Source organism: Chrysemys picta, chromosome 24 (assembly GCF_011386835.1).
Source record: "Chrysemys picta bellii isolate R12L10 chromosome 24, ASM1138683v2, whole genome shotgun sequence".
In the NCBI taxonomy this organism is placed as follows: domain Eukaryota; kingdom Metazoa; phylum Chordata; order Testudines; family Emydidae; genus Chrysemys; species Chrysemys picta.
Window position 1 is genome coordinate 9015462 of NC_088814.1, and position 27716 is coordinate 9043177.

Sequence of the window (27716 nt, forward strand, 5' to 3'; positions counted from 1 at the left end):
GCTCTGCAGGGCTGCTGGAAGCCGGCTAGTCCAACAAAAATCTGTTCTAACTACGCAGCTGCCAATCACGAGTGGCTGTTTTAGATAAGGCTCAGAAGGACTGTTGGGTTAGGTGCTCACCTAAATTACCTGGCAACACCATTTTTCTATTAGTCAAGGTCATGTTATGTATCAACAGCTCAGGGTGCTGGAATGAGCCTTTTCCTCTTGGGGGAGTAGTGGAACTGGTACAAGAAGATGGAGGCAGCCTGTGTGCTCCACATACAAGCTGCTCTGCTGGGGGGAAATCTCGTCTACCAGGCAGTAGGTGGTTCAAGGCAGGGGCCTGCTTAGGAAGAGACTGGTCCATTCTCCTGCATCCAGCAGGAATGACAAGAGGGGGCAGACTCTCCCCCACCCCCATACAAGAACTGGGTGCACCCAGGCTCCATCAGTAGAGATGCACCATGCATCTCTGTATGGCTCTGCTAAGACACAATCGAATGCTCTTAATTTCAGGCTGCAGCAATGAGGAAAACACCAGGCCAGACTCTCTTTCCAAGTGTTAACCATTTATAAATAAGTACATTTTTTTCATACGTACAGGTCATTGTACAGATTACAATCTGTATACATGGGGGCAAATGCATTCGGTTGAACTTTTCACATCTATCTCACAGCTCACATGTACAGACAAGAAAACTCTGCTCAAGCAAATACAGCAAAGGAAAAAATAGTTTTTCTTTCCTTATACATTAGAGGCTGAGGGCCTCAGCTGAGTGCAGGAGTTGCCTTCCCCCTGCACAATATCACAACTGTGTCGTGTTCAATATATCCGTAGAGAGAACAGAACATGCATTGAGTAATATACTGTACAGAGAAAGTCCTTTACATCAGAGTTATAGAAAAGCTAAAGGAAAATTAAGTGTCTTAAAGATCTTCCCAGCAAGTGTCTTGAAGGATGGCAAACAGTACTATTTATTTAGTACAAATCATCCAAGGTGTATATACTGTACATCTTTGTACTAATTCAAATCCTCTTGAAAGTGGAGCAGACGGAACAGAGACAAAAATGCTGTAATACTACGGACAATAAAATGCTGGACAGACATGACACCGTCACTGCTGGAAGCGACCACATTGGAATCTCTAGGTTATTGATGTATTGGCAAAATGGATCTAAGCACAGAGTGACTCCCCTAGTTTGTCTGGCATGTCAGGGCCCACCAAGGCATACTGTAGCTAACGTGACCTACCTCTCTGGGCTTGAGGCTTTCCCACCAACCCATAACAAGACTCTGTGTTCTAGCAGTGGCCAATCCCCATCGCCTTCGTAACCGAGCAGTGAGCGTAAAAGGGCCGGGCCAAGCTCCACATCAGGTTGTTAACTGCTAAGTGGCATGAGCGCAACCGAAGGGCTGGTAGAATATAAAGGATACAGTGTACTGATCTGGTGTCCAGTCCCTTTAATAGCGCTGACTGTGTTCGTTTTGTTTTCTCCTGGGTGTCGTGTATACATCAGTAAAAGGTTCCAGTGTGATTCAGCTGTTGTCAGGCGTTGCACACAAATGAATCTTGCTAAATAATTCAGCCCTTAGTGGTTTGTATTAGAAAAAGAGTTTGAGTGAATAAAAGTCCATCAATTATTCAAGTAATTCTGAAAAAGCAGATCCACCTTCACCATTGTGCTTGTGTCCACATGCATCCCCACCACATTTTCCTTTGAGCAACCAGAAGTGAGTAAAGGCATTTTGCTATGGAGGTCTCTGTGACACTGCACAGTAGATACAGTAGCTCTTACCCTAAGCCCTTGTTTAAAGATCGGTAATCGTGGTAGATGAATTGTCTGGAACGTCCAAAGGAAAAATGACGACAACAACCAAAGAGCTTGCAACAGATCAGCAAGGACCCACCTTAGCAATGAAGGTAAAAAACTAGCAGGCGTGCTTGGTGCTCTAAGTAAGGCGTAGCTGGCACTTCGGTTTTCGCTAGACTTCTTCTGGGTAGCCCTGAAGATACAATAATCTTTGTACTAGGGCACTGAGTTACTGGTGCTTAGCAGCCACCCTCGCCAGGGCTTACTTAATCCAAATGATGGTTTATGTATGTGCACAAAAACTTCTAAAGAAAGCAAATTCTAGGCCCAGTCTTCAACTAAAACTCCCCTAAGCTACCGTGTATGTGATTCCAACAGTCCAGGTCAGCCAGCAACTGGCCCAGTCCTCACCTACACAACAGCATTTCTCTGCACCCAGTAATGTAAGGAAGAAGGGGGTACAGCTCAGGCTGTCCAGCTTATTCTCCCTCTGAGATGGGTCCAAGGGCCTCACTCCTTGAACCCTTCCCTCCACTAAGCTCTATCTTCAAACCCTCCAGTACCATTCCTAAGCTGGCTTGTAGTGATCACTGTGGAGCCACACACAAAGCTGGGGTTGAGTGTAGTCTTTCCAGCTGGTGAATCCCGATCCTCACAGCTGGGATAGAAATTCTAGCTCAGATCAATACTCAGTGCCCTCTCAAAGTGACTCTGTGTGGAGTCACAGTGACATCTAGTGGCTAGTTTGGTTACAACAAGTATTTGTTTAGGAATACCCCCCCAGACTACACTCCAAGGAAAACATTCTTGGGGTCTTGACATAGGCATCAAGAAACTGTTTTACCTGGTGCACCTCAAGAATCCTACTTCCGAGGGCAGTCTCAAATTACGTAGCTCCTGGTGGGGTGCTGGTTGGGGGGGCAATGCTGGTAGTCTTAATTAGTCCAACAGAGAAATGTACAGGATCTAAGTATAGCCTACCTGGAAATCCTGACACCAGCCGGGGATACGGTCCAGTACTGTCCTACCTTCCTCAGCAGACAAGCTTACAAGATATGCATCTAACCTGAAGGAGTGAAGGGGCAGCAAGTGAAATTTCAGTCTTGTGCTCTATTGAGTTGCCTTTAGATAGTGTACTCTACAACCAAGACAAAATATGACAGCAAATGCAAACTAATGGCCATGCCAGATACTAATTATGACTTGGAAGATACACACGATTGTTTATTGATTTTCAATTGAGACATGTGTTCCTTACCAATCCAGTAACTAAAGAAACAAATATCCCTCAGGTGTCCTAAGAAAATTGCTGGGGAAGCGCTTTAAAAATCACTGCAAATAGTTTTGTATTTAAAAATTACTCAATCTTTTGATGCTTATATACAACAGTTAGTTCTTGTGCTATAAATGGTATGATTCATTGCTTCATTTCTTTTTTCTTTTTTGAAAAATACACTGAGACAAGAGCTGTTATGCTATTTTCTAATGAAGACACTACTCACGCTTAAATATCCAGTATTTATCATAGTAACAAATTCAAACAGTAAAGTGCACCCATTTACAGAGAGAACAGATGGTAAACCATTAGTGCAAGAATCCTGTGAAAATGTAACACATGATACTGTGGAAAAAAACCCTGCACGCTACAGTATTTAAGCGTTGTTTCATTTTTGTATTAGTGTTAAAGTGTGAGCTGTTTTTTTTCCTCCTTAAAACATCTTCATAAACCCGAAGTTGTACATGTAAGTGCTTTTAGGGGACATTTCTAAAGTACAGTACTGGACTCACATGGCAGTGACTAGCAAAGCAAAGCACACTCCGAGATATTACAATGGCGTTATCTTCGACAAGGATCATCCACTTTGGAGTCTCTTAACAATAAGATTAGAGATGACTGGTTTCTGGCAGCAGCATGGCTCACTAACTGTATATCAAAAAGGGACGGGGTAAAATTTGATTACTTTTTCCTTTCAGAAGAAACGACTGATGCTAAAAAGCCATTCATCTGTTCAGGAAAGACGGGGCTTTGAACAAAAACAAGATGCTATTAAAAAAAAAATCAATGGACACAATCTAGCTAGGTTGGTGCACTGTTGGGAGATTCAAACAATCAGTTGCTCCTTATAAGGTAGAACACACTTTAAAAACGAGAGAAACAATACTGGTCAGTTCCTTTTCAATGACAGAAATAGTGCATGCAGCTTCCTTTCCTCGTGGCCCAGCCTGAATGTGTTGGGAAGGAGGCACAGGTAACTGGGAGAGATCCCTGTCGTAAAGCAAAGGGAGAAAATTCTGACTCGCACCTTCTTGCCCCTTGGGGAAAAAAACAAACCTCCAATACAAAGACTGTCTCGGAGAAATATAAAAGTGTCCCACAAATATCCGAGTGGAAGAAACGTAATCCCCAAAGAACACAGAGGCAAAATCAAGAGTACTTTCCATCTGTCAGTGAGACACACACCTGATCTGTCCCAAGTGTGGCGCCACTCAGTTTGGTCTAAGAAGTGAAATTACAACAAATGGTGCTGCTCACTTGACAGCTCCACACAAGTGAAAAGCTCATCGAAGCCAGGGTTTGCTAAGAGTTTTAGGGCTGGCTCCTCAACTGGTTTAAAACATCGTAGCTGTGTTGCGGTCATAACGGAGTGACGCCAATTTACACTAGCTGAGGATCTGCCCTTAATTTGGTTCAATGAATGTTTCCTTGTATGACTAGATTCACATAGCCCTTTGGAAACAAACAGCGTTAACGCTTTCTAAGGACCAATTCCCTTTTTAAGAATTGATGTGAGATGCAATACTGGGCAACAGGCACTGTTTTGCTTTAAAACAAGCTACAATATTACTGCTCCTCCCATCCACCTGGCTGTTTGCCCTCAGTTACTGAAAAGGCTGCTTAAAAACATAACCAACAATAAATCAAACCTATGCAAAGAAAACTCCCTCTACGCAAACAAAACTCCAGAAAATGCTTGGACAGTTCTGTAAAAATGGTTTTCGGAAATGTCCCCTGCTTTTCACACTGACTCAACACTAGTAGCATCTGATTGGAAAGAAAAAAAGAAAGAAACCAGACCAAAACAAAAACATTTTCCTGAAATCGATCACATAAATTAATTATAAATATCTCTCTCTTAACTACAGGTCCTTAAAGAGCCAAACATTGTCTCTAACATTTACAGGTATGGAACACAGCAACCGCCTTCCAAAATTCCAGGAACAAATCTTGCAGCTCTAAGAGACACACATTTTACTCATTAATCCCTTAGAGGAGGGCAGCCCCTCACTACGGCACGCAGCTTCCAAAGAGTAGGTGCAAACACAAAGGAAATGGCAAGGCAAGGCTGTGTGTTCAGAAGGACTTTACTCAAGTGACTCCTTGGACACTTTCTGGCTTGGAAACCTCCATGTCATGTTATGCAGCATGATCAAAAAAAGATTTAAGATTTCTTCCTCCGTTAAGGTTTTCCTATTCAAATTTTCCTTGTGAGCAAAATGAAAACCCATTAAACTGTCCTGGTGAAAACGTGGTGGTGTGTGTGAGATGCAATCATCTGCTGGAGGTGTGAAGAAAAGATTGTGGTTAATTCTGCTTACAAAATGCACAAGAGGTTTCTAGCCAATTCCTTTGGCCGATTAAAATTCACAAAAGGGGCAGAGTTTGATTGCTCTCTACATATTTTTAAAACGCCTCAGCGTAAATCAATACTGTGGCATTTGGAACGCAGCTGTCAAAGAAGCAAAGCATCTTATGGTCCCCACTCACTGGGAGAGGCTACGTTATTAAAAACAACAAACAATCCAATTCAGATTAAAATGCTATAAAACCAGCACAAGCAGGTCGGTTATTATGCATAGCTACTTGTTATTGAAAGCAAATAAAGCCCCATTTGGTGCAGGTAATGAGCTCTTTGTGGGCAAGAGACAAGTGGGAAGAGGAAGGCTCTGGCTGTCTAGGGGAATACCGGATAATGCATATTCTGAAAAGGCTGCCAATTCTTAGCCAGTTTCCACTAGGAATTTTCATAAGCATTTTACATGAGAGCTCCTTAAAACCAAAGAAACCAATTAGATTTGAACATGAACGCTTGCAAAGAGCTGGTTACCTCCCATAGGGGACCGATCTGGGTTAATCCACTCCATGGGTACTAACATATCCTGATTGACAGCTGAAACCTGGGAGGGAACTCAGTCTGAATTGGGCAAACAATACTGGCTTGTTTGATGTTGGCTTCACCGTCAGCTGGATACCAAAAGATTCTGAGTGCGCGCATGGCTGTCTGATCACCACACAGAAATTACCAGAGAAACTTGCTCATGTAGCTACCAAAGAGAAATAATAGTAATAATAAAAATATAGGTGGGAATCAAGCCTGGAAACGTGTGCTGAAAACATAAGGGTCTTACTCCAACAAGTGTCTTTTACACATTAGACTCCACAAACGGTCTCTTTGGTTTGATAGGGGATGTCTGCCCTTGTCTAGAGTCCCTGGAGAGCTGCCTGTACAGGTTGTCCTGGTAGGCCTGTGCAACGGGCAGTGTCCTAGCCACCTTAACATCTGGATATGAGGAGGCTTGGCTGACTCTCTCCAGGAGGTCTCCCCGGGACCCATTGGCTAGCATCCCATGGGGGCTGTAATAGTCTTCCTCTAGCAAATGGCCATTCTGTGCATTGTTGGTTTTGTTATAAAAGGCAATGTTGCTGATTGAAGAAGGTGGGCTAAACGATTCTGGCTGGGGGAGGTTTCCAGGAGATGTCGGACTAATAACAGTATCCACTGAAGACACAGCCCAGGTCCGGGTCTGTTGGTGGAGATGGGGGTACTGCTGAGTCCGAGCAGTTTTATCTATAATTCCCATGAATGGTGTGGTCCTGGAACGGGCTGGTTCACTGGGGTAACTCCCCTGAGGTGGAGAGACTGGAGAAAGTTCATCACATGATCTGTCATAGGCTGGCTTGAGAGGGATCTCCATTTGCTGAATAGAAGCAGAAGGGCGGAAGGTAGGAGTCAGGTTGGAGGTGGATGAAATGCTATTGCTAGAAGGGGAGAATCTGAGGCCAACACTTTGGGAATGAAGCAGCGGTCTTGGAGTTGGTGGGTGAGGCTTTATTTCGTTGGGGTTGATAGTAATGGGCCTTCTGATTAGGTGAGACACATCAGGAGAACCAAGCTGGCTGGAGGGAAGGGAAGAACGTTCCAGATCAAGCTTTGAATGACAGACCGGATAATAGGAAGCGGACTGACTGCGCCCAATCTGAGGGGTCTGAGTGTATCTCATTCCACCCCTGTATGCTGAGGAAGGCCTCTGTGGAAGATCTTCTTTAGTTAGCCCTCCATGCTGGCAGATAGCTCCTGCACTAAGACTGGCTTGAACATGTTGCACTGGTCTACCATCACCTACTATTCCACTAATTGAACCTTGGTAGACCAACCTACTCTGACCAACTCCCATTTCCCCTGATGCAGACTGGTATTTGCTGGCCATAGAATGGGCGACTTGGCTGTAAGCACCAGTTGGAATCACAGTACTAGAATGCACGGCAGAGCTCGGCTGGTTGCTTCTTACGATCTGTGCCTTGGCTGGCTGTAGCCTGTGCCCTTGCTGTGGGACTGCAACAGGAAGCTGGGGAATCTGGAAGGACCTCTGTGTCATTTTGGATAACGGAGACTTTGGTCTACCAGGGAGTTGACTAACACTAGGTTCTTGCTGATAACGTACTGGGGAGCCAGACTGGGACCTATAGACACTTATACTTTCTGCAGGAGGGCTGGCTCGATACTGAGGACCTCTACGGAGGGGTGAAGGTGGTGGACTTTGATATTCTTTCCCTTGACCTCCAACTGGAGGTGGACTGAAGCGGTAAGAGGAACCTTGGTGAGCAGGGGAAGTATGTGGCGGACTAGGTCTGTAATGATTGTTCTGGTGTGTTGGAGACAAAGCAGGAGAGGTGGACTGGTACCCTTGTCTTGTTGGTGAACCCACAGAACTATTGGATCTGAAGTCAAAAACTTGATGTGACCCAAGAGGCGAACCCGAAATATAGGCTGAATCCCGGTGAGCAGGGGAAGGGGGTGGGCTCTGGATGATGGGAAGCCCTTGGCTGGGCCTCGACTCTGTCTGTAAGCCAATGGAAACATTTTCTACATCCTGCTCAAGATACTCCTCTTCAAAGAGATCTTGCACAGAGTACAGTTCTTCGTGCTGAGCTTCAGGTTCTGGCTCCGCTGGGGGCTGCTGCTGCTGCTGTTGCATCTGTCTACATTCCTCCTCCACTCTCAGCAGCAGCCGCTGGATCTCACGATTGTTCGGACACAGCTTGATGGCCTCGTTCAGATCCTCCAGGGCTGCTGAAAACTGCCTGCTTGACAAGGGGACAGATAGGAGAATTGAAGTTACTCTGGATTTGAATGAAGCCTTTTGGGGATTCTACTGAGCTTAAGCAACTCGTCTTTACTTAGGGAGAGGCTGTGATCTCTACAGCGGCTTTCTCGAGCTTTGCCTTATGTGCCTCCATTTGGTGACTTTACACCAACCAAAGAAAAACATTGTTAGTCATTCTGGGGAGGAGGGAGACATTTCTGGGACAGCACAACCCAGCCCGGTAATTATCCTTTCACTTGGAGAGTGCTTTACATATGAATTACTCCTCAAAGCACCCCGTGGGCTTTGTCCGCAGATTGTCCCCACTTTACGGAAGGGGAAAATGAAGCACAGACGTTGTGCCAAGCCCACCACTGGAGTAAGCAAGAGCAACTCTGTCCACGTCGACGGAGCTGCAGCTGCTCATGCCAGTGGCCCATTTAGCTTCTTCTGACTTGCCCAAGGCCACATAATGGCGGGGTGGCTCTAGAACTCAGGGGTTCCCCCAGTCAATGCATAAGACCAGGCTGCCTCTCAGACTTTGCTGGGTACTGGGTTTGTCTCCTCAGGATGAAGGGAACAAGGCAGGGAGAGGTCCCAACAGTCGCAAGCTCGCAAGGCCCCCGTGGAAGATGCTCTTTGGGACTGACACTGTAAAGGCTAGCCTACGAGGAGTAAGGGGATGGGGTATTCAGGGGAGGTGGGTTGTCATTTACAGGGACACTGTTAGCTTTTGAACAAAATTGAATCTATTTGAACACGATTGTGATCTGGCGGCGAACAGCCTCCAGATTCAACATGTGCCTTTTTATAAAATGCTCCCGTTCACTGCTCCGTCATAGAGAAAGAAAAACCCCAAATGCCTCCCAGCACTTTGGTAAGACCCACTCCAAATCAGGGGAGAGCAGGTAAGGTAACTGAATTCCCCAGACCTACGCTGATCTCAATGGTGATGCTGGCGCACAAACAAGGAAGTAACCAAAAAGAGCCATGCTGAGCCTGTTTCATTAGCGAGACGGGGAAATAATGCTGCTTGTATGTAGGAAAGGGCTAAACCATCTGGAAAAGGCATTTGAGGCTTAAACGTCTGTAAATGTTTTGCAACCAGTGGAGAAGGAAAACATTCAAGGAAAACTACAAAATGTCAGTCTGGTTCAACTAGCCGGGCTTGGCTCTAGAAGAGAAGGTCATGGGTTCGCTCCCACATAAGACTTGAGCTCCCTGCAGTGATAGCTAGGGGAGACGCACAGTTAAAAGTGTTGTCGTTGGGATGAGAGGTTAAACTGCGGTGTCTTCTCCTCAGCTCTGATGTTTACACAAACGGACATTAAATATCCTCTGGCTAGCGGTGAGTCTCTGCACTGCCGTGCAGGCAAAATTGGTGTCTCACTCCACTGACTGAGCAGAGACTAGCAGTTGTGCAGTGACAATGTGCTCAGCCTGAGGGAGAGACTCAAAAGCAAACCCTCCTGCCAGGTCAGGAATGGCATTGACAGGTTCTGCAGGGATCTCGTCTCCCTGGGTCTTCAGGGAGATTTAATGAGGGAATCCTCTGGGCTGCGTCTGAAATGTAGCGAGATCCCAATATCGCATCATCCTAGCGCCCAGTCTGGAGCATGAGCTATTGCTGAAAGCACAATGGCTGGCCTTTGCCCACAAAGTCACTGCACTACTAGTAGCCAAGAAGAAGAACGCTTTAGGATAGACGGATTCATAGATTCCTAGGCCCGAAGGGACCACTGTGACCGTTTAGTTGGACCTCCTGTATAACACAGGCCATAACAATTCTATGAATGAATCCTTGCTTCAAGTCCAATAGCTGCAGTTGAACTAGAGCATATCTTTTCAGTCGTGATTTGAAGCTTTCAGTGATGTAAGGTGCTGAGTATATTCCAACAAACTCAACTACAATGAGCTTCTCAAAAGTTCACATGAACGTGCTCCACAGGGATTACTAAATAAGGGAAGATGTTGATTTTGGGGTCTTTTACAGCCGCCCTAATCAATGTTCCTTTGCAATTTGTTCTCACGGGGATACTCATGTAGTTTTGCATGGTCAATTCCTACACCGCTGTGCCCAGACTTGCAGAGAACAGCCCCTCTCACTTCTCTCTCTCTCTCGCCTCACCTGCTGCTGCGTTTGGCCCTTGCTCTTGCATAGTAAGCTTCATAAGATTTCGGTTTCAGCTCCAGTGCTTTAGTGGCAAATTCCTCCGCCATTCCAAAATCCTGTCATTACAATAGGTGTGTAGATAAGTAATTGAATAGATATATAGATATATAAATAAAAAATATATACAACTTGGGAACAAAACAAAATTATATGGACAAAGTTTTTGCATGTAGAGTTGGAAAACCTGATGGTACTTTTCACATGGATCAGACATCATTGATAGCAAGAGAGCTACAACGGTGTCCAGAAGAGGCAAACCCATTCCATAATGTTAGACACTGTCCGGCAACCACACTAACCCAAGGTGAAATTTGCTCCTTTCTCTGCCTCTTGGATCCCAATCAAGTGCATGCAGTCCCTGTCCAGTAACCTACATCCTCCAGTAAGCATCTGCTCTCGCAGAGACTGGAAGGTCATCTCAGGAAGGATTTTCCACTGTTGAAACCATTAGGAAACCCTTCCCCCCACCCCTCGACTCCCCCCGGTGACTGTCTCTGACACATCCCCTAATACTAGGCATCGTGAATAACACTTCTCCAGGAGGAAAGGGATATTGGTGCCTATATAGCTACGTGCAGCAATGTACAGGACCCATTCACAGTGCACTCTCTCTCACTTCCCTCTGTTCCTCTCCTTTAGGGACTACTTAGCAAACACTGACTTGGGGGTGATGGGGAAGGTGTGGAACAGAATGTAGATTGGTTAAAATGCTCGTGTGTGGGCCTTGCCATGAATAGTACATTACTGGCTAAGGTATAATTCTTCCTGATTACCCTTCCCTTGACCTTGTCTTCCCTACTGCCCATGGGCCTCGCCACAGAGCTCATGTGAGCACTCAGTAGGATGCCCACTTCCCAGTGGGGTGGCTTTGGTACAGCACCCGCTTGCCCATCATGTCTAGCAATGGCTTTGGGCTGTAACAGTCAGCAGTTCTCGGACATGGTGTCTAATACAATTCCTTTTTGCTTAAAAAATAAGCAAGGCAAACTCCGCTAGGCTACAAATGGAGTTTATCGGTGCACACTGGCTGCAGTCACTAACGAGTGTAACTTGGAAAAGATTTTGGCATTTTATATACTGAAAAGGACTTCTGGGAACCACAGCTGTGTGCTACTTTACCAGTTAATACAACGTTCCAAGGCAAGTAGGCACTGGCAATATGACTTTGGTTTTGACTGTATTGGGCTCATGCGATACTAATCATAATGCACCAAGCAGTCATTCAAACAGGTCATTTGTATCTTAAGAAAACCATGTCTTCATAACAGAAACCCACTGAGGAAAGTTCGCTTAATTTCAGTTCTATTTCCAGACACTTGCCTTTTATTCAAATATCTTTTCTGTTTGGTTTAAAATTGATTAGCTGTTTCTTGAACATATCAAGGCTTCTTATTAAACAAATTTCTGCACCCAAATACACAAAAAATGATAAGAGTGGGTCTGCAAGGACTGATTTTAGTTTGCATCTGCAATTCCAGTCACTCAGCTATCTAAGTCACTTATCTGACAGTGCAATCTATGGTTTAGACGTCCATGGGAGCTAAATGATGGGTGCAATTATATGCCCCTGCAATTCTGTGCCAAAAAAAAAAAAAAAAAGAGCAAGTTTTAAGGCTTGGCTGAAAATTTGGCCCTGAAAGTGCAGGCTTAGCAGAAAGTTGGCTTGTTTAAAGATGAGTTTAACATCTCTGTAGTGTTCTCTGATTGTTGTGTTGTTTGCTAGCCAGCATTAAGATCACTACACATGTCACTTTCATCTGTCCCCTTCAACAGCTTAAAGAAATGAAGGCATCACAAAGTCCCCTCCCTTGCAATATAATCCTGGCCAGCACCTGGGTCTGATGAAGACTTTCACTTCTCAAATCTCTGGAGACTGGTCAGGTTGTGGAGATGTGATGCTCTCAGAATCCAGAGAAGGGGAGAGGTGGCATGTGGCTCTTTTGGAGGAACAGAGAGACTCCAGAAGATTATCCCTATGTGCAGCTAAATTAGAGCGCGGGGAAGAACGGGGACATGGCGTTCTGGGAGGAGGGAGGGAGAGTGTTTCTGGATGAGTCATTGCCCCGGGGAAGTGAGAGCTCTCTAAGCTCCCTGATTTCAAATTAATTGATATTCAAATGATCACAATCTACTGACTCCACCCCTCACCACTGCCCTGGAAATCAGAGAAATATTAACCTTTCCACCCTCAAATTCATATTGTCATCAGAAAGGAGTAATAAAAAATTCAGAAAGCTCTAAACATGGAAATGAATTTTTAATCGTTTGAAATGAATATTAAATCACTACTTTACTTCTTCCGAATTGTAAATGTCAGTGCTCTGTGAAGGACAACCAGGTCACAAAGAGGAGAGATTTCAGAGGCCATAGCAGAACCATGGGAGAGACACACTCTTTATGCGCAGGCAGGAAGCTGGCAGCTTGCTCTAAAGGGACTTGAAGAGTGTGTGGAACTTACGTTCATTTTCCTTCGACATCGGGAGAGGTTGAGGAGGAGTGACACCTTCAGCTCCCGGAAGGTTTTCAGGTCTTCTCCAAACCCTTCTCTGGGGAATTTCTTCAACGCGTACTGGTAGCGCTGTGCAGCTTCCTTCACTTTACCTTTCTAATAGAAGGGTAAGATGTCAAAATACACCACTTGGTTGATTTAAGAGTGGCAGCAGCTTGTTAATTGCTGACAAGCAGCTGCAGTGACTGTACGGACAAGGTAACACCGCTTAGGTGCTGATCTCCTTTTCAGAAAGAACAGCCAGAACATTTGCTCAGGGGAACCGTTTCTAAAATGGAGATGCATTCTGCAAGAACTGCTCCCCCATGCACACAGAGCTCTCAAGCTACAGTAGAAAACAGAGCAGGAACTTGGTAGCAACAGGAATCTATTTGATAACTAAATCTGTTTGAGTTTGGCTGCCACCGCCTTGTCTACAGCAACAGTCTTGGGTGCTCTCCTCCAGTCCTGCAGCACAATACAGAAACATTAATGACACTGCTTTACGAAAGCACTTTGGACAGTTTCTTTAAAAATTCTCTTTCTTCGCTGCTAGAAATTAGCGTTAGAGCAAACTTCTCATCGCCCTCCTTGGTCCTATCTTTTATCTGGATGGCAATTGTATCTATTTCTGGATTTCTTGGTATAAGGAAACAGATTCCCTCTTTTAAAAACTCCCTGGAACCGTTGGAATTGAGGCGTATTTTGTAGGTGAAGTGCTGTGCTCCTTGTGGGAGATGCAGGGCCAGATTAACCCATCACTGGCCTCTAGGCAAACATACACCTCTGGGGCCTTACCTTCTAACACCAAAAACAACACATTGACTACCTACATTCATACCACAATACGTTGACATAATTCAACTTAAATGGCAGGGGATGCAGAAATAAGTTAAGGTTCCCATAGTAAGATTAGCTCACCCATACTGCACTTAGTCCACGCTCAGCCAGGCTCATCTGGCACACAGGGTTACAGCGCCTGCACCACTCGGGTTTGGGCTGGCCATCCCTCCGTCGTGACGAAAGGACAGCTGGGCCAAACCCATGGGGCGCTGTCAACCCACATGTGGAGGAGGTCCATCTTGGTTCTCCCCCCCAAAATCGGGCCCTAGGCACATGCCTAGTTCGCTTAGGCATTAATCCATCCCTGGAGAGGTGATAAGTGCTTTCGAAATATCACAGAGAGATCAGCTTGAATTCCTTCACCCACTACTGTAATGCAGCTACCTCTGGTGTGTAACATGGCAGCAATATTACATAACTCTTGCGCAAGGGGCCCTGCAGGTGGCCACTTTCTACATGTCATATACTGGTACTGTAATTTCCAACACTGATGTAATGAACGGTTAATACCGCAAACCTAATAACAAGCACCTTGATGAAGCTAAAGATTTTTAGAGTAAATTCCATATACTGCAGGGCTAGAAGGTTGAAAGTTGTAGATAATCAGACTGAAGGTTGCCCTTTCTTCTCACATGGATGGAAGAGGGCACAGCATATAAAAACAGTATCGTTCTTCAGAAGGATCCGGTAAAATCTGTTCTTTACTGGGTATGTTCCCTTCCCCATGTGATGTGCTGCCCTGCAGGCTACGCTGAACAATTATGCGTAGTGACCTCTCCCTGGGCAAATGGCAGTACTGAAAGCTGGTCTATGGCTGGACTGTGCAGGGGACATCCACGTGAGGACGCTTACAATGTGACCTCATGGAAATGAGGCACAGTCAGAGAGGGTGCCCTTTGAGTGTGCTAGCTCACAGGGGATTCAGACGCATTTCCTCTCGCTCCAGGCAAGACTGTGACATCTGGGTCTCTGCCGTGGGTTGGAGGTGGGGTGGAGCTGCCCTGCCTCAGGACCAGCACTGGAGAGACGGTGTCTCTGGCAGGTCCAATGTCTTCTGGGCAACTGGGGAGCAATCCAGTTCACCCATTAGGAGGGAGCCGCTTGCTCCTATCAGCCAGTGTATGAGGGGGACAAAGCCATGATCCCACCTCATTCCCAACTGCTTTTAGGCACCCTGACTCTCTTGAGGAGGAACAAGTAGTCTTCGCATTCCCTACAGTCTGAGTAGCCCAAGGATTGCTCTGGTGGGAGGCCCATGAACAGACATGCATGGGAAGAGGGAAGGTTCTTGCGTGCCCCTTTCTTTCACCATGAGCTAGCCCCTATGGGCAGGCAGGGGCTGAGTGTGGCATAGAAGCAGACATTCAATCCCTATGAATGAGTGTTTGGTGATGCTCAGCAGCCGTCCAAAGATGAATGAGCTCCACCGGCAGACCTCCTCAGCTTGAAGGATGGTAGCTATTGCCTTTGTTCCGGGTGGAGGATTTGAGTCTGGTGGAATCCTTAGGGCTTAGACATGGGAGTGAAGGGGAGGCCTCTCTGAGCGGGAGGATAAACCTGGTTATATTATTGTAGCTTAATTTTTTTTTTAATGCACAAGTTTAACACATGGGCAGCAATGGTGGGGAAAAGAGAGGGAGGGAAAAACGGGAATTAGGACACATGCAATTCATGACTATCCAGACATTAATTTTGCAGCTGCAAATATTAAGCTTTAAAATCCTTTAAACTCAAGTTCCTCAGTTGTGTCATATATCCCTGGCAGATGAGTTCAGTTACGGTGCCAGCTTTGCATATTTTCTACTTCACTCTCACTCTGAATCATCGTTGGACTTACAGCTTCTTGTGTGTCTGCAAATCTCCAGGTATTGAAGACCAGCTAAAAATAAATGCAGAGCAAAGGGCCTCTATTGCTGTCACTGTGAAATGTCACCCTAATGGTAATGACAGGCTAAAAAAAAACATGTCCTGAGAATTTGCTTTCATTACATGGACATTTTTTCCACTATGTTTGCCTGTGACACTCGTATTGTGTTTTCTCCTTGTTGTATAGCTGCGTAACAATGACACTGCCAAGCAACAATATCAGTGCTATAAAATCCCTGTAAACTCTTTGGTTCTGGAGTTGTCAAGGTGGAAAACCAATGACGTCTCACCTCGAAGCCACACAATGCAGACATATTTTGCTTTGTTTCAGCCCTGTTTAAATTTAGCAATCAGAAGGTAAAACTCCTCTGCAATGCAAGCAATCCAGTAAGCGTTCTTTTTGATAGAAAGGTAGCTATCTCTTGGCTTGGATTAAGGGGGCAAGTGTTGCCTAGCAAACTGACCCCTGAAGAACAAGACCTCAACACCACGTAACTCTGTAGCTCTCTCACAGTCATCCCTTGGAAAAATCTCTGCTCCCCCTCTCACCTTATAGAACATGTCCCCCTCCTCCATCAGCTTGCTTAACAGGATGATCATGATGTCTGGTTTGGAGGTGGCCATCGCCCAGGTTGCTGGACCTGTAGTGTACAGGATGCATGATGGGTAAAAAACTCATACAATGCAAGGGTGGTAGGAAGCTAGGTGGGAAAAATATCCTGGGGGGGGGGAATTTCTGCTGGAGAGAACAACTTGGCGCGGTCAAGGAGCAGACTGCTCCAAATTAGAGGGCTGGCAGTTCATCTTGCATTTCTTACATTAACGCCATCTTCAACACAATGTCTTTCCTTTGTATTCGTTCAAAGACTTGGTTCTTTTTAAAATGATCACAAGAGGGCAGCACATGTTGTAGAATAAGCTTTGGGGGAAATGGTTGGGTTTAAAAAATATGTTTAAAGAGGAAATCAAAGTGGTTACATAAAAAAGCATGTTAAGTAAATATATATCAATTTAACAGAGGTAATCAATAATTCAGCCGCCTAGATATTAGGACTAGGTTTTGATTTAAAACTTCAGACGATGTCAAATACTAAAGAATGGAAAATTCAATAAGCTGGAGAATATAACAACAAAATCTTTTAGGCAGAGCCCACGCTGAAGCAGGTTATTCTAAGGTCTTGTTCCCACAATTGACTCCCCGTAGGCAGAGAGCTGCACCAATGCAGGGTCTCACTGACTTCAGCGAGTGCAGGCATCCACCCAGACAGGGGCAATTGATGGATCAAGGCCTAATACAGCTAGGGAGCAGTGGTAACATTTTTAGCAGAGTTCATTAGTCTGGGTGAAGAATGAGTCAACCATATTTTAAAAGTGGATCCAATGTGTTTTTCAGGATTAGTTTTTGAGTTCAAGTTATTCTCTGCAACAGTCATTAACAAAATATTTTAGGGTGAGGTAAATTAAAAGATTAGGGGTCGAGGGGAACGCATGCAGGCTAAATCAAACAGGAGAAAGCAAAGCTGACAAAGCCATCAGATCAAGCCTGATGCTGACAGCGATGAAATATACCTCGAGGGCGACTCGGTAACGTCTGACAACCTTCAAAGAAAGGAGAAAACAGAAAGTTGTAGGAGGGGGGGGGAAATGGATGAAGGTGAAAAAAAACAAAAACAAAGAAAGGAAAAAGCAGCAGTGAGAGGCAGGCAGCAAAGAAGCCAATGCACCAGCAAAATCCCCTCCAAGGGCAAGGTAACGTGAGCGGCTGTGTGGAGCAGCGCAGTTAACGCTAGGATCTGAAAGCATATACAGAGCGAGTGAAAGCAGCAGCTCACAGCAATGCATGAATACGGTACTGTTTAGAGACCGGGACTAGTAAAGGTAGAAAAGCATCACCGTAGGAAAGGCCTCGCCAAAGAAACAGCTGCTTATTGGTTACGTTTGCTAAGTAGTATATGGCAGCAAAAATCACAGTTTAACACACAGAGCGCGACAGTCAGAACTCATGTGCTGCACTCTGGGTAGGAAGCTGCAGCTCCGCTTTAACGTTCACACCAATGTTACATTTACACTGCAGGAAGCCAGACCCACGCCCCGGACGTCCTGCTTTAGTAAACAGCTGAAAGAGGGGTTCCCCCCTTCGCCCTACCTATCTTCGCTCCTTTTTTCAGAAGAGTGACCACGACGGAAGTGTTGCGACACCCCACAGCCCTGTCGAGTGGGCGCATCCCGCTGTAGTCAACATGCTCGATCATGGCACCATGGTCCACCAGAAACTGAACCTGCAATGATGAATGCCACAGTCACCACTGCCCTATGCAAGACCAGCCTGGCACAATTCCATGCAGTGTGTACGGAGCTACGTTCTGTTCCATTCTGGGTCTCATCCTGGGCCCATCACTATAGTATCTGAGATAAAGTTACTCTTGTGTTGCTCTAGTCTGCAGGTCTGGGTGCTACGTGAATGCAGTAAGATGGACGAGACATTTGAGCACTAATATGTTATGGTATTTCTGCTGATTTCTTCCTTGTTCTGCAATTAACAACACGGCACTTACCACCTCTGCATCACCATAAAAAGCTGCCAGGTCCAGGGGAGTGCGTCCATTTTTGTCAGCGTGGTCTGTGGCAGCTCCATTCTCCACCAGGGAACGCACCACAGAAAGATGGCCCTTCAGACAAGCCCAGCTAAGGGCAGTCAGTCCTTCTTTGTCCATTAGGGAAATGGACCCACCTGAAAGAGCAAGTGCAAGTCCATGTAAGAGCTCTCTCTTGTATAGGGTTTGGTACTATTAAATAACAACAGTAATCATACTTGGCTACCCAGCAGCACTTTTTATTTGCAGAGTGATGTACAAGTGTTAACTATTTTCCCAGTTTTCCCAATCTGACTATCCCTGTTTTTCTGATGGAGCAGTTAATTGACTTGCTCAAGGCCACATAGACAGTTAAAGAGTCAGGATAAGAACTCAGGAAAGTTCTTCCTTTAATCACTAGACTCTGATGATCAACCGATCAACCTGGCTTTCTGTTGATTTTGTAGGGATATTAAAGAAGGTACTAACAGTGATTCCCCCAAGTGACAGTGACCCCCTCATAATTTGTCCCCCACACTTTAAAATCCAACAGTTTCACCAAGTACAAAAATCTCTTGGGTCTTCTGTTAAAACTTAGTAAGCTACTGTCTGTAGAAACCATTGATTATATCTATCCTGTGAAAGATACTTTACTACTATGTAAAACTTACAAACAAGTTAATTGACTTTGTTCTTGAAGTAATTGATACAATGTAAAAAACACTATAAGCTGTTAAGTGACTTTGACTTCATTCAACGGCTCCTAGGACAGACCCCCACCCTTTGTGATTAAACCCGGGAGTCTCAAATGAATTAGCACACACCCTGAAAGTGGTGGAGACAGTAAATTAAAATATGGTTAAGATATGGAATGTATGCTGATGAATGCTTGATATACATGAATGGTTAGGGAGGTGCCAGCGTAGAAAGGGAGTATCCATCGGCCGAAGAATGTGTCAAGTGGATGACCAGAAAACCTCCGGAGGGTAAACTGGGACCCACCCCATCACCTGGAAGGATGAGAAACACAAACTTTGGACAGTGTGGAGCCACCAGGAATGTGCCACTTTGGACAGGAATGTGCCATCTGCTGATTGAGTCAGCAACAGCAGGATGAAACAGCTCCCATAGACTAACATAGGAATTAATTCCTATAAGAATGGACTCTCAAGACTGATGACTTTGAGTCTCTGGTTCTGCTGCCAGCCTCCAGGAGCATCAGGTGCACCTGACACAGACTCGGCTCCATCCTCATGACCAAGATACCTGGCCAGTAACGTGGCATGAGCAACTTCTAGGCTGGTAACTATAACACCTATACAGAACTTGAATGAATCTCTCTCTCTATCTATATATGTGTGTGTGTGTATGAGAAATAAGTAGTCAAACAACGTTGTTTACTTTTATCTTTTGCTTTATCAGTATATTTACAATAAATGTGGCATCTTTGCCTTATCCCTCTTAATAAGATCCTGCTGGTTTTTATTCTATTGGTATAACAATTTATGTTCCTGTAAGTATAATTAAAGAGAAACCTAATGGCACTGTCAGCACAGCCACCATCCACGATTATTAAAGAAATGAAAATCAAACTTCTTGAGATCCCAGGTCATTATGGACCAAATGCTGAGTAGCTGGACTGAGCCCTGGGCAGATGCGCGCCTGGTGCGTAGCCGCCGCAGGCTCTGATGCAACCTCTGCAGCAGCTCTGCTGCTAAGGCCCCGGCTGCGTCTCAAAGGAAGGTGTGCGCAAACCTCAAACATTGCCTCTAAACAGCTTGTAAAACAAAATACAGGACAATCAGATCCTGTTTTACTGACTTGGTACGAGCTGAGCTCAGGGGGGTTGCATTTCCACAGCTGCGGGAGATAGCAATACTAAGAACTGAAGCAGAATCCAGGGAATGCAGTTACCTGCTGTTGCGGAGTGTGGGGGACTCAGGGCCCGGCACCCCCAGCTTCCTGCGATTCACCATGACTCTCAGCCAGCCAGTAAAGCAGAAGGTTTATTTAGACGACAGGAACACAGTCCAAGACAGGTCTTGCAGGCACAGACAACAGGACCCCCTCAGTTAGGTCCATCTTGGGGTCCCAGGGCGCCCCAGCCCCTTGCGAGGTCGGAGCCCCGTCTCCCTCCCAGCCACATCACCAGCCAGCTCCTGAGACTCTGCCTTCAGCGACCCCTCCCACAGCCTTTGTTCAGTTTCCCGGGCAAAGGTGTCACCTGGCCTCTAACCCCTTCCTGGTTTCTCATGTTACATGCTCAGGTATTCTCCATCCATCAGTCTCCCATCCCCCAATGCAGACTATCCTAGCCACACTCTCCTGTCAGCATTCACAGACCACAGTCAGAACAGTCCCAGTTCGTCACACCTGCTCTCTCACCAGGTGCTGCAGGGAGGTAACGAACCCTGAAATCATCACTAAAAGATGAACTAAAAGCCAGACTCTAATTTGAGAAGGACACCACATTGGCACAGTTGTTACTCACTGAGCACCAGCAGTGCTGTACACACAGTGAAGGACACAGTCCCTGCCTCCAAGAAGTTCAACATCTAAATCAGTCAGAGGATTAATGGTACCTTGAGGCTGGATAAACACTTGGGAAACAGCTTTATTTTTAAAGCAGAAGACACAGCTCCTGCTCTACTGTGATCTTATAGTGACGTGGGGCTAGACTCACCAAACATTTACAGCAGCTTAAACCCTAGTGGAAGATCATGGCAACTGAAATCTACAAGAGAGACTGCGACTAACTGGAGTTGGTTCACACCAAAATGCACTTTGTCCCCACTTAGATCTGTACGCTTTTCTGCCAAACTCCTTCTGAATAGCCAGTCGGATTTGAGATCCCTTCCCACAGACATCAAGAAGCCCACTCTCCTCTCTCAGGAACCATGCTGATATGGACAGAGAGTCTGGAAAGAGATGCAAAGGCATCCTGGAGTAATCAGCCACAGTGGCTCTGTCTACACAGGAAAAAAAGGTGCTTTTTCAGTTGTTAGCTTAATTTTATCAACCCCACCTCTCATCCTCCATAACACTCATGTAGTCACAGTTTAACACCTTTGAGATCATTTGAGCTGGTGGTGTTGTAGTTATCAAGTTAAATTAATTCAACTGAGCTAACCTGATGGGATCCCTTATGGGATCCGACACTGTCAACTGAGAGCCAACAGGAGAGGGACCCAAAATTTTCTTGGACAGTCAGGAGCTACTGAAGGATCATCCAAGTTCTGTCTCTCATGATCTAGGTCAGAATCTTTGGCATGAGGGAGGAATGTGAGAGAACATAAATAACTAACGTACGTGAACACCGCTCTTCATGGAAAGGGAAGCGTTCTGTTGCTAGAGCAATGGCAATGTTTTCATTCAAAAGTGTGACAATGGGACCTAAATCAGCTCCATCCCGCTGAAGAAAGTGCTTTTCCACCACCCACACTCGTGACTCTATTACCAACAGGTTGAAACACTGCGGTATTGAGTTCTTCTTCTCCACTAGGTAAAATGACAATCTCCAGCAAATTCTATCACATCCACTGTGGGTTCTTGACTGGTTCCAAATGCAAAGGGATGACTACAGCCATCCTTTTAGCAAAAGCAGGGGTGCCAGAAGAGTTTTTTTCCAATCCCTCTTCATCCATCTAGGTCAATGTGTTCACTGGATAGACCACAAATCCATTTAGATTATCCAGACAACACGCCTCAGATATCCGCAGCCTTATTCCTTGCATCTTGGCTTCGGATTTCCCTGTGGAGAGGACAAGAGCCTAACATGCTGACACAGGCAAGTTCACTTGATGCAACCGAGAAAGTCTCTGCCGAGAGCTCTAAACACATTCTTGGCACCATGCTTGGGCACAACCTCTAGGATGACCAGATGTCCCGATTTTATAGGGACAGTCCTGATATTTGGGGCTTTGTCTTATACAGGTGCCTATTACTCCTCACCCTGTCCCGATTTTTCACACTTGCTGTCTGGTCACCCTAACAACCTCCAAATTGGAGTGCAGAATGCCAAAAGGATGTGTGGCCAGATGTCTCGTTCACAAACAGATGGTATATTGCTTCACCAAGAGGCGTATACCAAACACAGCTTGGATATACACATGTAAGCCCAGTTTTAACTGCCATCAATAGGAGCTCCTCTTCATCTGACAGCCTTCTCCTACACTGCCCCTCACGATGTCCTGAACAGCTTTTAAAGCTTTGTGAAAGGGTCAGCTAGCCTGTAGTCAGCCAATCAGAGGGCAGCGTGCTCATGAAAGTGGTTACAGAGGACTCATTCTCTTTTCCTAGCTGCACTCTGGGGATCAAGCAGCCAAAGGTTTCCGCTCTGTTTTCTTCCTGAACCTTCCTGCACAGGTAAGTAAAACTCCCACGAGAATTGGGAAAGGCTAGAAAGCCACAACCACCACCAGCCTTTTTAATCCTTTCCGGAGATCAGGACATGCCCTATTCTAGGGGGACACATGAAGACCCACCAGTGCAGCTTTAAGTGCACAATTCAGATGGCTTCAAGGATGTCAAAATGCTGCTTCTAGGCCTGTCATGCCTGACCTCTACACAAGTGCCAAATCCATGATGCAGTCATTGCTCTCAGCAGGATCTACACTGGACTCTGCTCACCGTGAGGAGTGTCTCCCACTTAACACTGGGGGAAGCCAAACATGACACGAGCCACTAGCCCTCAACTTTATCAGGTTAGGGTGACCCCCTAGAACTGCTCCCATATGCAGATGAGTTGTGATTCCTGCTGCGCCAGGAAAGGCCCTTTGTGTGAGTGCACCCAGAGCACGTAAAACTGCTGGGCTGCTTCTCCTTATCCGCAAACGAATCAGGCTAAAGACAAGATTCAAAGTGTGACCCAGTCAGCAATCAAACAGGAAAAGATTTACCTGGCAAAGAGACACAGACAAGAGACAAGGGAATTGCATCAAACCCACAAGAGTGATACACTGAAGCCTCAACACACTAGAGAACCTTTTACATTTATATTTAAAAGTAAGCCAGTGAATGAGATTGTAAGAGGGGTTCCATTCAACTCTCAGTCAAAAGGGCAAAGGATCTGTTCCAGGATCACCAGGCCTGGCAGAGTGACACGCAGCAACAGATGATGGAAGGTGCAGATCCTACCTGGACAGAGAAAGGAATCCAAGGGCAGCTACAGACCAAAATGCCCAGGTAGGAGTGTGCCTCTGCTGGGGAAGGAGAGGTGGGTGATTTCAATAGCTTAGAACTCAGTGCTATGAAACAAAGGCACATCAAGCTAGAGAGGGAGGAACAAATAAAACATGTACCCTTGGAAAAACAAATATATTTTCAGTTGTTCTGAGGGATAGATTTTTTCAAACAACTTTTAAACTAGTCCCTCCTGGTGTGTGGTATAACAGCTGTCTCCGCATCGCCAGACAGAGAGATCATGCCATTGCCTGGTTTACAAGTTAAATTGGAACGCACAACCTTTCCACACTAATCCAAGCTGTAGTTTACCAAGTGAACTCAAAGGCCTTGCCTCTAAAATTTGGCACCAGTGGAACATATGGATCAAAGCCAAGATGATTCACAGCTGGGTCTGCCAGCACTTCAGAACTGAGGGATTGGGGGAGAAAGTTTATTCTGTTGGCTGGTAACTGTCCATACCATCCTGAAACTTCACTGCTCCCCTGAAGAGATGGGAAAGCAAAAGCTGGTCTCCAAGCGAAAGATACATTGATGATCCAGTGTCTGGACCAGGAAGACACAGTATTTAGAGCTCTCTTGTGCTTGCTGAGTCTGTTCAAACAGCTGTTTTGTATATACAGAAAGCTTCTTCATTTCCATGCTAAAGGTCCTTCACTTTACTGCTGTCGGAAATCAGAGATTGCCAGTAGTGTAGGAATATTCTGGAAGGATGATGGATATCACCACCTGATTCACTGAAAGCAAACATCTGCTGATGATGTGATATACCCAAAACCACCCCAAACCTCTGACTTCTTCCTTCCCCCTAACTATCTTTTGCACCAAGTAGTATAAGATTGGTGGCTGTATGAGGCAAGATGCGCTCTGTCTGCTGAAAAGCATAATCTATATCCAATGTTTCGGACATAATCCAAAACCAAAGAGATCTCAAAATTGAATGCTCATGTAGCGTTCTCAGGCCTCTGGGTACTGCAGTTCCAGCTCACCATGTGACAGAATCCATCCAGCTGCAGCCAGAGAATGTCAATGGAATGTCCACGTGCCCAGCAATTCTGGATATTACCAAGAACACCAGGTAACTCTGCAAATGTGAATTTCAAATTGATTGAGGATAGTAACTCTGTTAATAAAAAGTGTTTAGTGTTTACAAATGCTGCCTCTGCTAATCAAGTACAGTTAAATAAGATTTGCGTTGCAACATACTAATTAACATTATGATTTCTGGTTCACACTTTGATTTTAATGAAACGCCGAACAGGATTGTCAAAGCCATTGTAATTAAAATACACCATATAGTGCTGGATTCTACCTGGGCTTGGTTTAAGTTTTCAGCTGTATGTTTTATGCTAGTGGATGCTAATTAAGCCATTGTATTACAGAGCATCTCTTATGAAAGGTGATTTTCATATTCTTGACCTCTCTACCTCTCCAGGGTCAGGAAGCCCAGGGGCAGATTATACATGAACTGGACTTTTCTGACCATTTTATATCCAGGACCAGATTAGCTGATTCTGCTCTTTCATGTTTGCCCTGCTATGTAAAGTTTTCCATCCAGTGCTCACCCAGGTTTAAACAGTGTGCATCTCTCTCATGTCTGTTAAATGATACTTATTTTAAGATAGATGGAGAGATATGAAGGTCAGAATTTTAATAGGGACAAAAAGAAAAAGGGTGATTAATGTGAAAAATCTCAAGAGCCGGCTCATCTCATGGTACAAGTCACAGCACTAAACAGTGGGGTCGCTGTGGCATGCACTCCCAGAATGGCCAGGGTGAGGAATGGGTATCTTGCACTCAAAAGTCTGGGAGCCCTTCAATGCAAAATCATATTTTAAATGGCTACGTAAATAATTCTATGCAGGAGTCTTACAATTCATATTTTAGCCAGCAGGAATACTAGGTAGACACAGCTACTTATGATAAGGAAAATATTCCTCCCCAAACTGGTTTTAGTGTAGAGAGCATATCTGAAAAGAAAATATGAGGACAAACTGGAGCAAAATATTAAAAGAAAGGGAAGCTTCTGGGGCCTTTCCCCGCTGCCTCCCCTCTGCTGGAGATTTTCACTGCTGTGTGCAGCTACACACCGCAATGAGTGGGGATACAGCCTGCGTTTTACTGTGGCTATGCCTACCCTAGATGTCACCGCAAGGATAGACAAGTGTAGACAAGGTCTAAATCCTTGTCCACACTAGGGATTTTAGCTGGTGCTCTCACTAATGTCAGCAGTGGGAGCAGCTAAAACAGCTGAAAATGGTTCAATTACAAATGTTAAATTGTCCCCCAAACTGTGTTCAGTACTGTTTCATAAGCCATGATTGAGCCTTGAGATTTGGTTTTGTCAACACATGCATTTAAATGGTTTCCATCACGACACTCATTATCACCAAGAAGGATGTTTCCTAGTTTTGATGTGGTTAAGGGGCATTGCAACAAATATGGCAATTTCTTGCAATATCATGGATAAACCTTATTGAATTAAGTTTAAGTATCTTTGGGGTCCATTGTATTAAATGCAAAGTCTATGTATTATTGTGGGTTGGGGTTGTATGTAACACCTCTAGACGGGAGATGTGATGTGAGGCCTGGGAGTTCAGAGGACTATATTGAAAATGTGCCAAACAAGAATGGAATTTTAGGACAATAAGTGTTAAGTGGATTTCTTGGGGAATACCTTAGGGAGAGGCTAATGCAAATTCTCCACCTCTGGTTATGCAAAAACCCTACCTTTTGAAGGAGAGGGTATTTGTCTGCTATTATCCATTCCCAGAGACTGGAGATCAAAAGCCCAAGCTGTGTAAAGAAACCAGCTGGTGGTTCTGGTTCTGAATGTGAGACAGATATGAACTTGTTATCATGGGGAAAACCCAGTTGTAGGTTTTGACATGAACTTGTTATCATGGGGAAAACCCAGTTGTAGGTTTTGAAGGACTGATACCTGCGAGAGCTCCAGGCTGGAGCTGGGATGACCTTTGGTAATCTTTTTAGCACACATGTGGTTCTTTTATTGTTTTTAATACATTTTCTCTGTAAAACTTGATGGCTGAAGCTTTCACCATGTGTTATTCAATAAAGCTCTCAAATGAGCACATGGTGTTGAGGCGATACACACCCAAGACAGAAAACAAATGAACAGCCAAGACTCAGGGCATGACTACTTCACTCTTATCTTCTAAAATTACAAACCATCGTTTCCAACAATGAAGATCCACTGGTGGTAGCAACTTCGGGAGCCCTAGTGTAGACGAAGTGGCAGCAGCCACCAGTGTCACCTAGCCTTGCCTTCAGCAGGGTTAGAGGACATGGTGGGTAAAATTCCAGCACCCAATCTGCATTAGCTCTCCAACCATTGCAACCAAAGGGGGTGTGTGTGTGAACTGTTAGTAACAACAATGAGGAATTTTAGGAACAACAGTCCAGTGCAGAAACCCTCCAATTAAGTTTGGCAGGACAATATTGTCAAACCCGGACGCATGCTGTTTGATGTAAGGGTCATTCTAGAATAGCTGCAATAGCTCTTGCTTTTTTATTTTTAAATTTGCGTTTCAATGTTTTCAATGTGTGCATTCCACAAGTTAGGAGGAGAAAATTGTTCAAAGTACTGAGGGGCCTGAGAGTGCCAAATCATGTAATGCGCTTACACACGATCTAACCTTCCCCACCAGACAACAGACTGTCAGTGGTCCCAGTGAGGTCAGTGATTTGATCTTTTGGTTTACCCTGGCCTGTTTCAAACACCAGTAGTATAGTGCTGGGCTCCAACTCAGCCTTGCCTAAGATCTAACCTTGTGCAAGTAAGAATTCCACGGTGCCTAGATGTCCCTCAGAAGCAGCCATCATCAAAGGAGTCCGACCCTGCTTGTCTGCCATGTTTACATCAGCGCCGTGGGTGAGTAAGAGATCTACAATCTGGAAACACGTAAAACAAGGATACAATTGATACAAAGAGGTTCTGCTGGGATTAAATGAGAGCTGAGATACAGCCTAGCAGTCCCCCTGCCTTGAAACCTCACCCAAACCTCAGACACAGAGAAAGAAATTACTTCTTTATCCATATTTCCCCCCCCTGCTAACTGCAGACTTTGGAGTGCCTGGCACCTAACCTATTGCCCAGCCTTTATGTGCCACTGTTTTTTAAAGTGAGGTGTGGCAGGGGGGTTGTAGTGGATTAGATCACTTAGAAAATATTATTGTTTTTAATCTAAACGAACTAAAGTGCACCAAAATAGCATGGTCCTGGCTGCATTACAAAGGCTGTAATAATAATAACAACAATAATCCTAATAATAATAGCTCAGTTTGCACCAGCACTTTCTGTCTTTTAGGTAGTTAATAGAGAAGGCACCAGGACAGCCACTGGTTCTTTTAAGACAGCCATTAATTCTAACTCAGGTTACATTTCAAGGCTTAAAGCCTTTTCTATTTAACCAT

At 45.1% G+C, this 27716-nt stretch overlaps 1 protein-coding gene across 1 annotated transcript in view; it reads right to left on the minus strand.

Annotated features, from left to right (window-relative positions):
• Positions 1 to 534: 534 nt before the first annotated feature.
• Positions 535 to 27716, minus strand: part of TANC2 (tetratricopeptide repeat, ankyrin repeat and coiled-coil containing 2) — a 508124-nt gene continuing 480942 nt past the window's right edge. Inside the window, 8 exon segments of the mRNA XM_065577500.1 lie at positions 535 to 8156; positions 10287 to 10387; positions 12790 to 12936; positions 16078 to 16169; positions 17098 to 17127; positions 17675 to 17807; positions 18084 to 18259; positions 27071 to 27194. Coding sequence (XP_065433572.1) covers positions 6218 to 8156; positions 10287 to 10387; positions 12790 to 12936; positions 16078 to 16169; positions 17098 to 17127; positions 17675 to 17807; positions 18084 to 18259; positions 27071 to 27194 — 2742 coding nt within the window. The 3' untranslated portion in view covers positions 535 to 6217.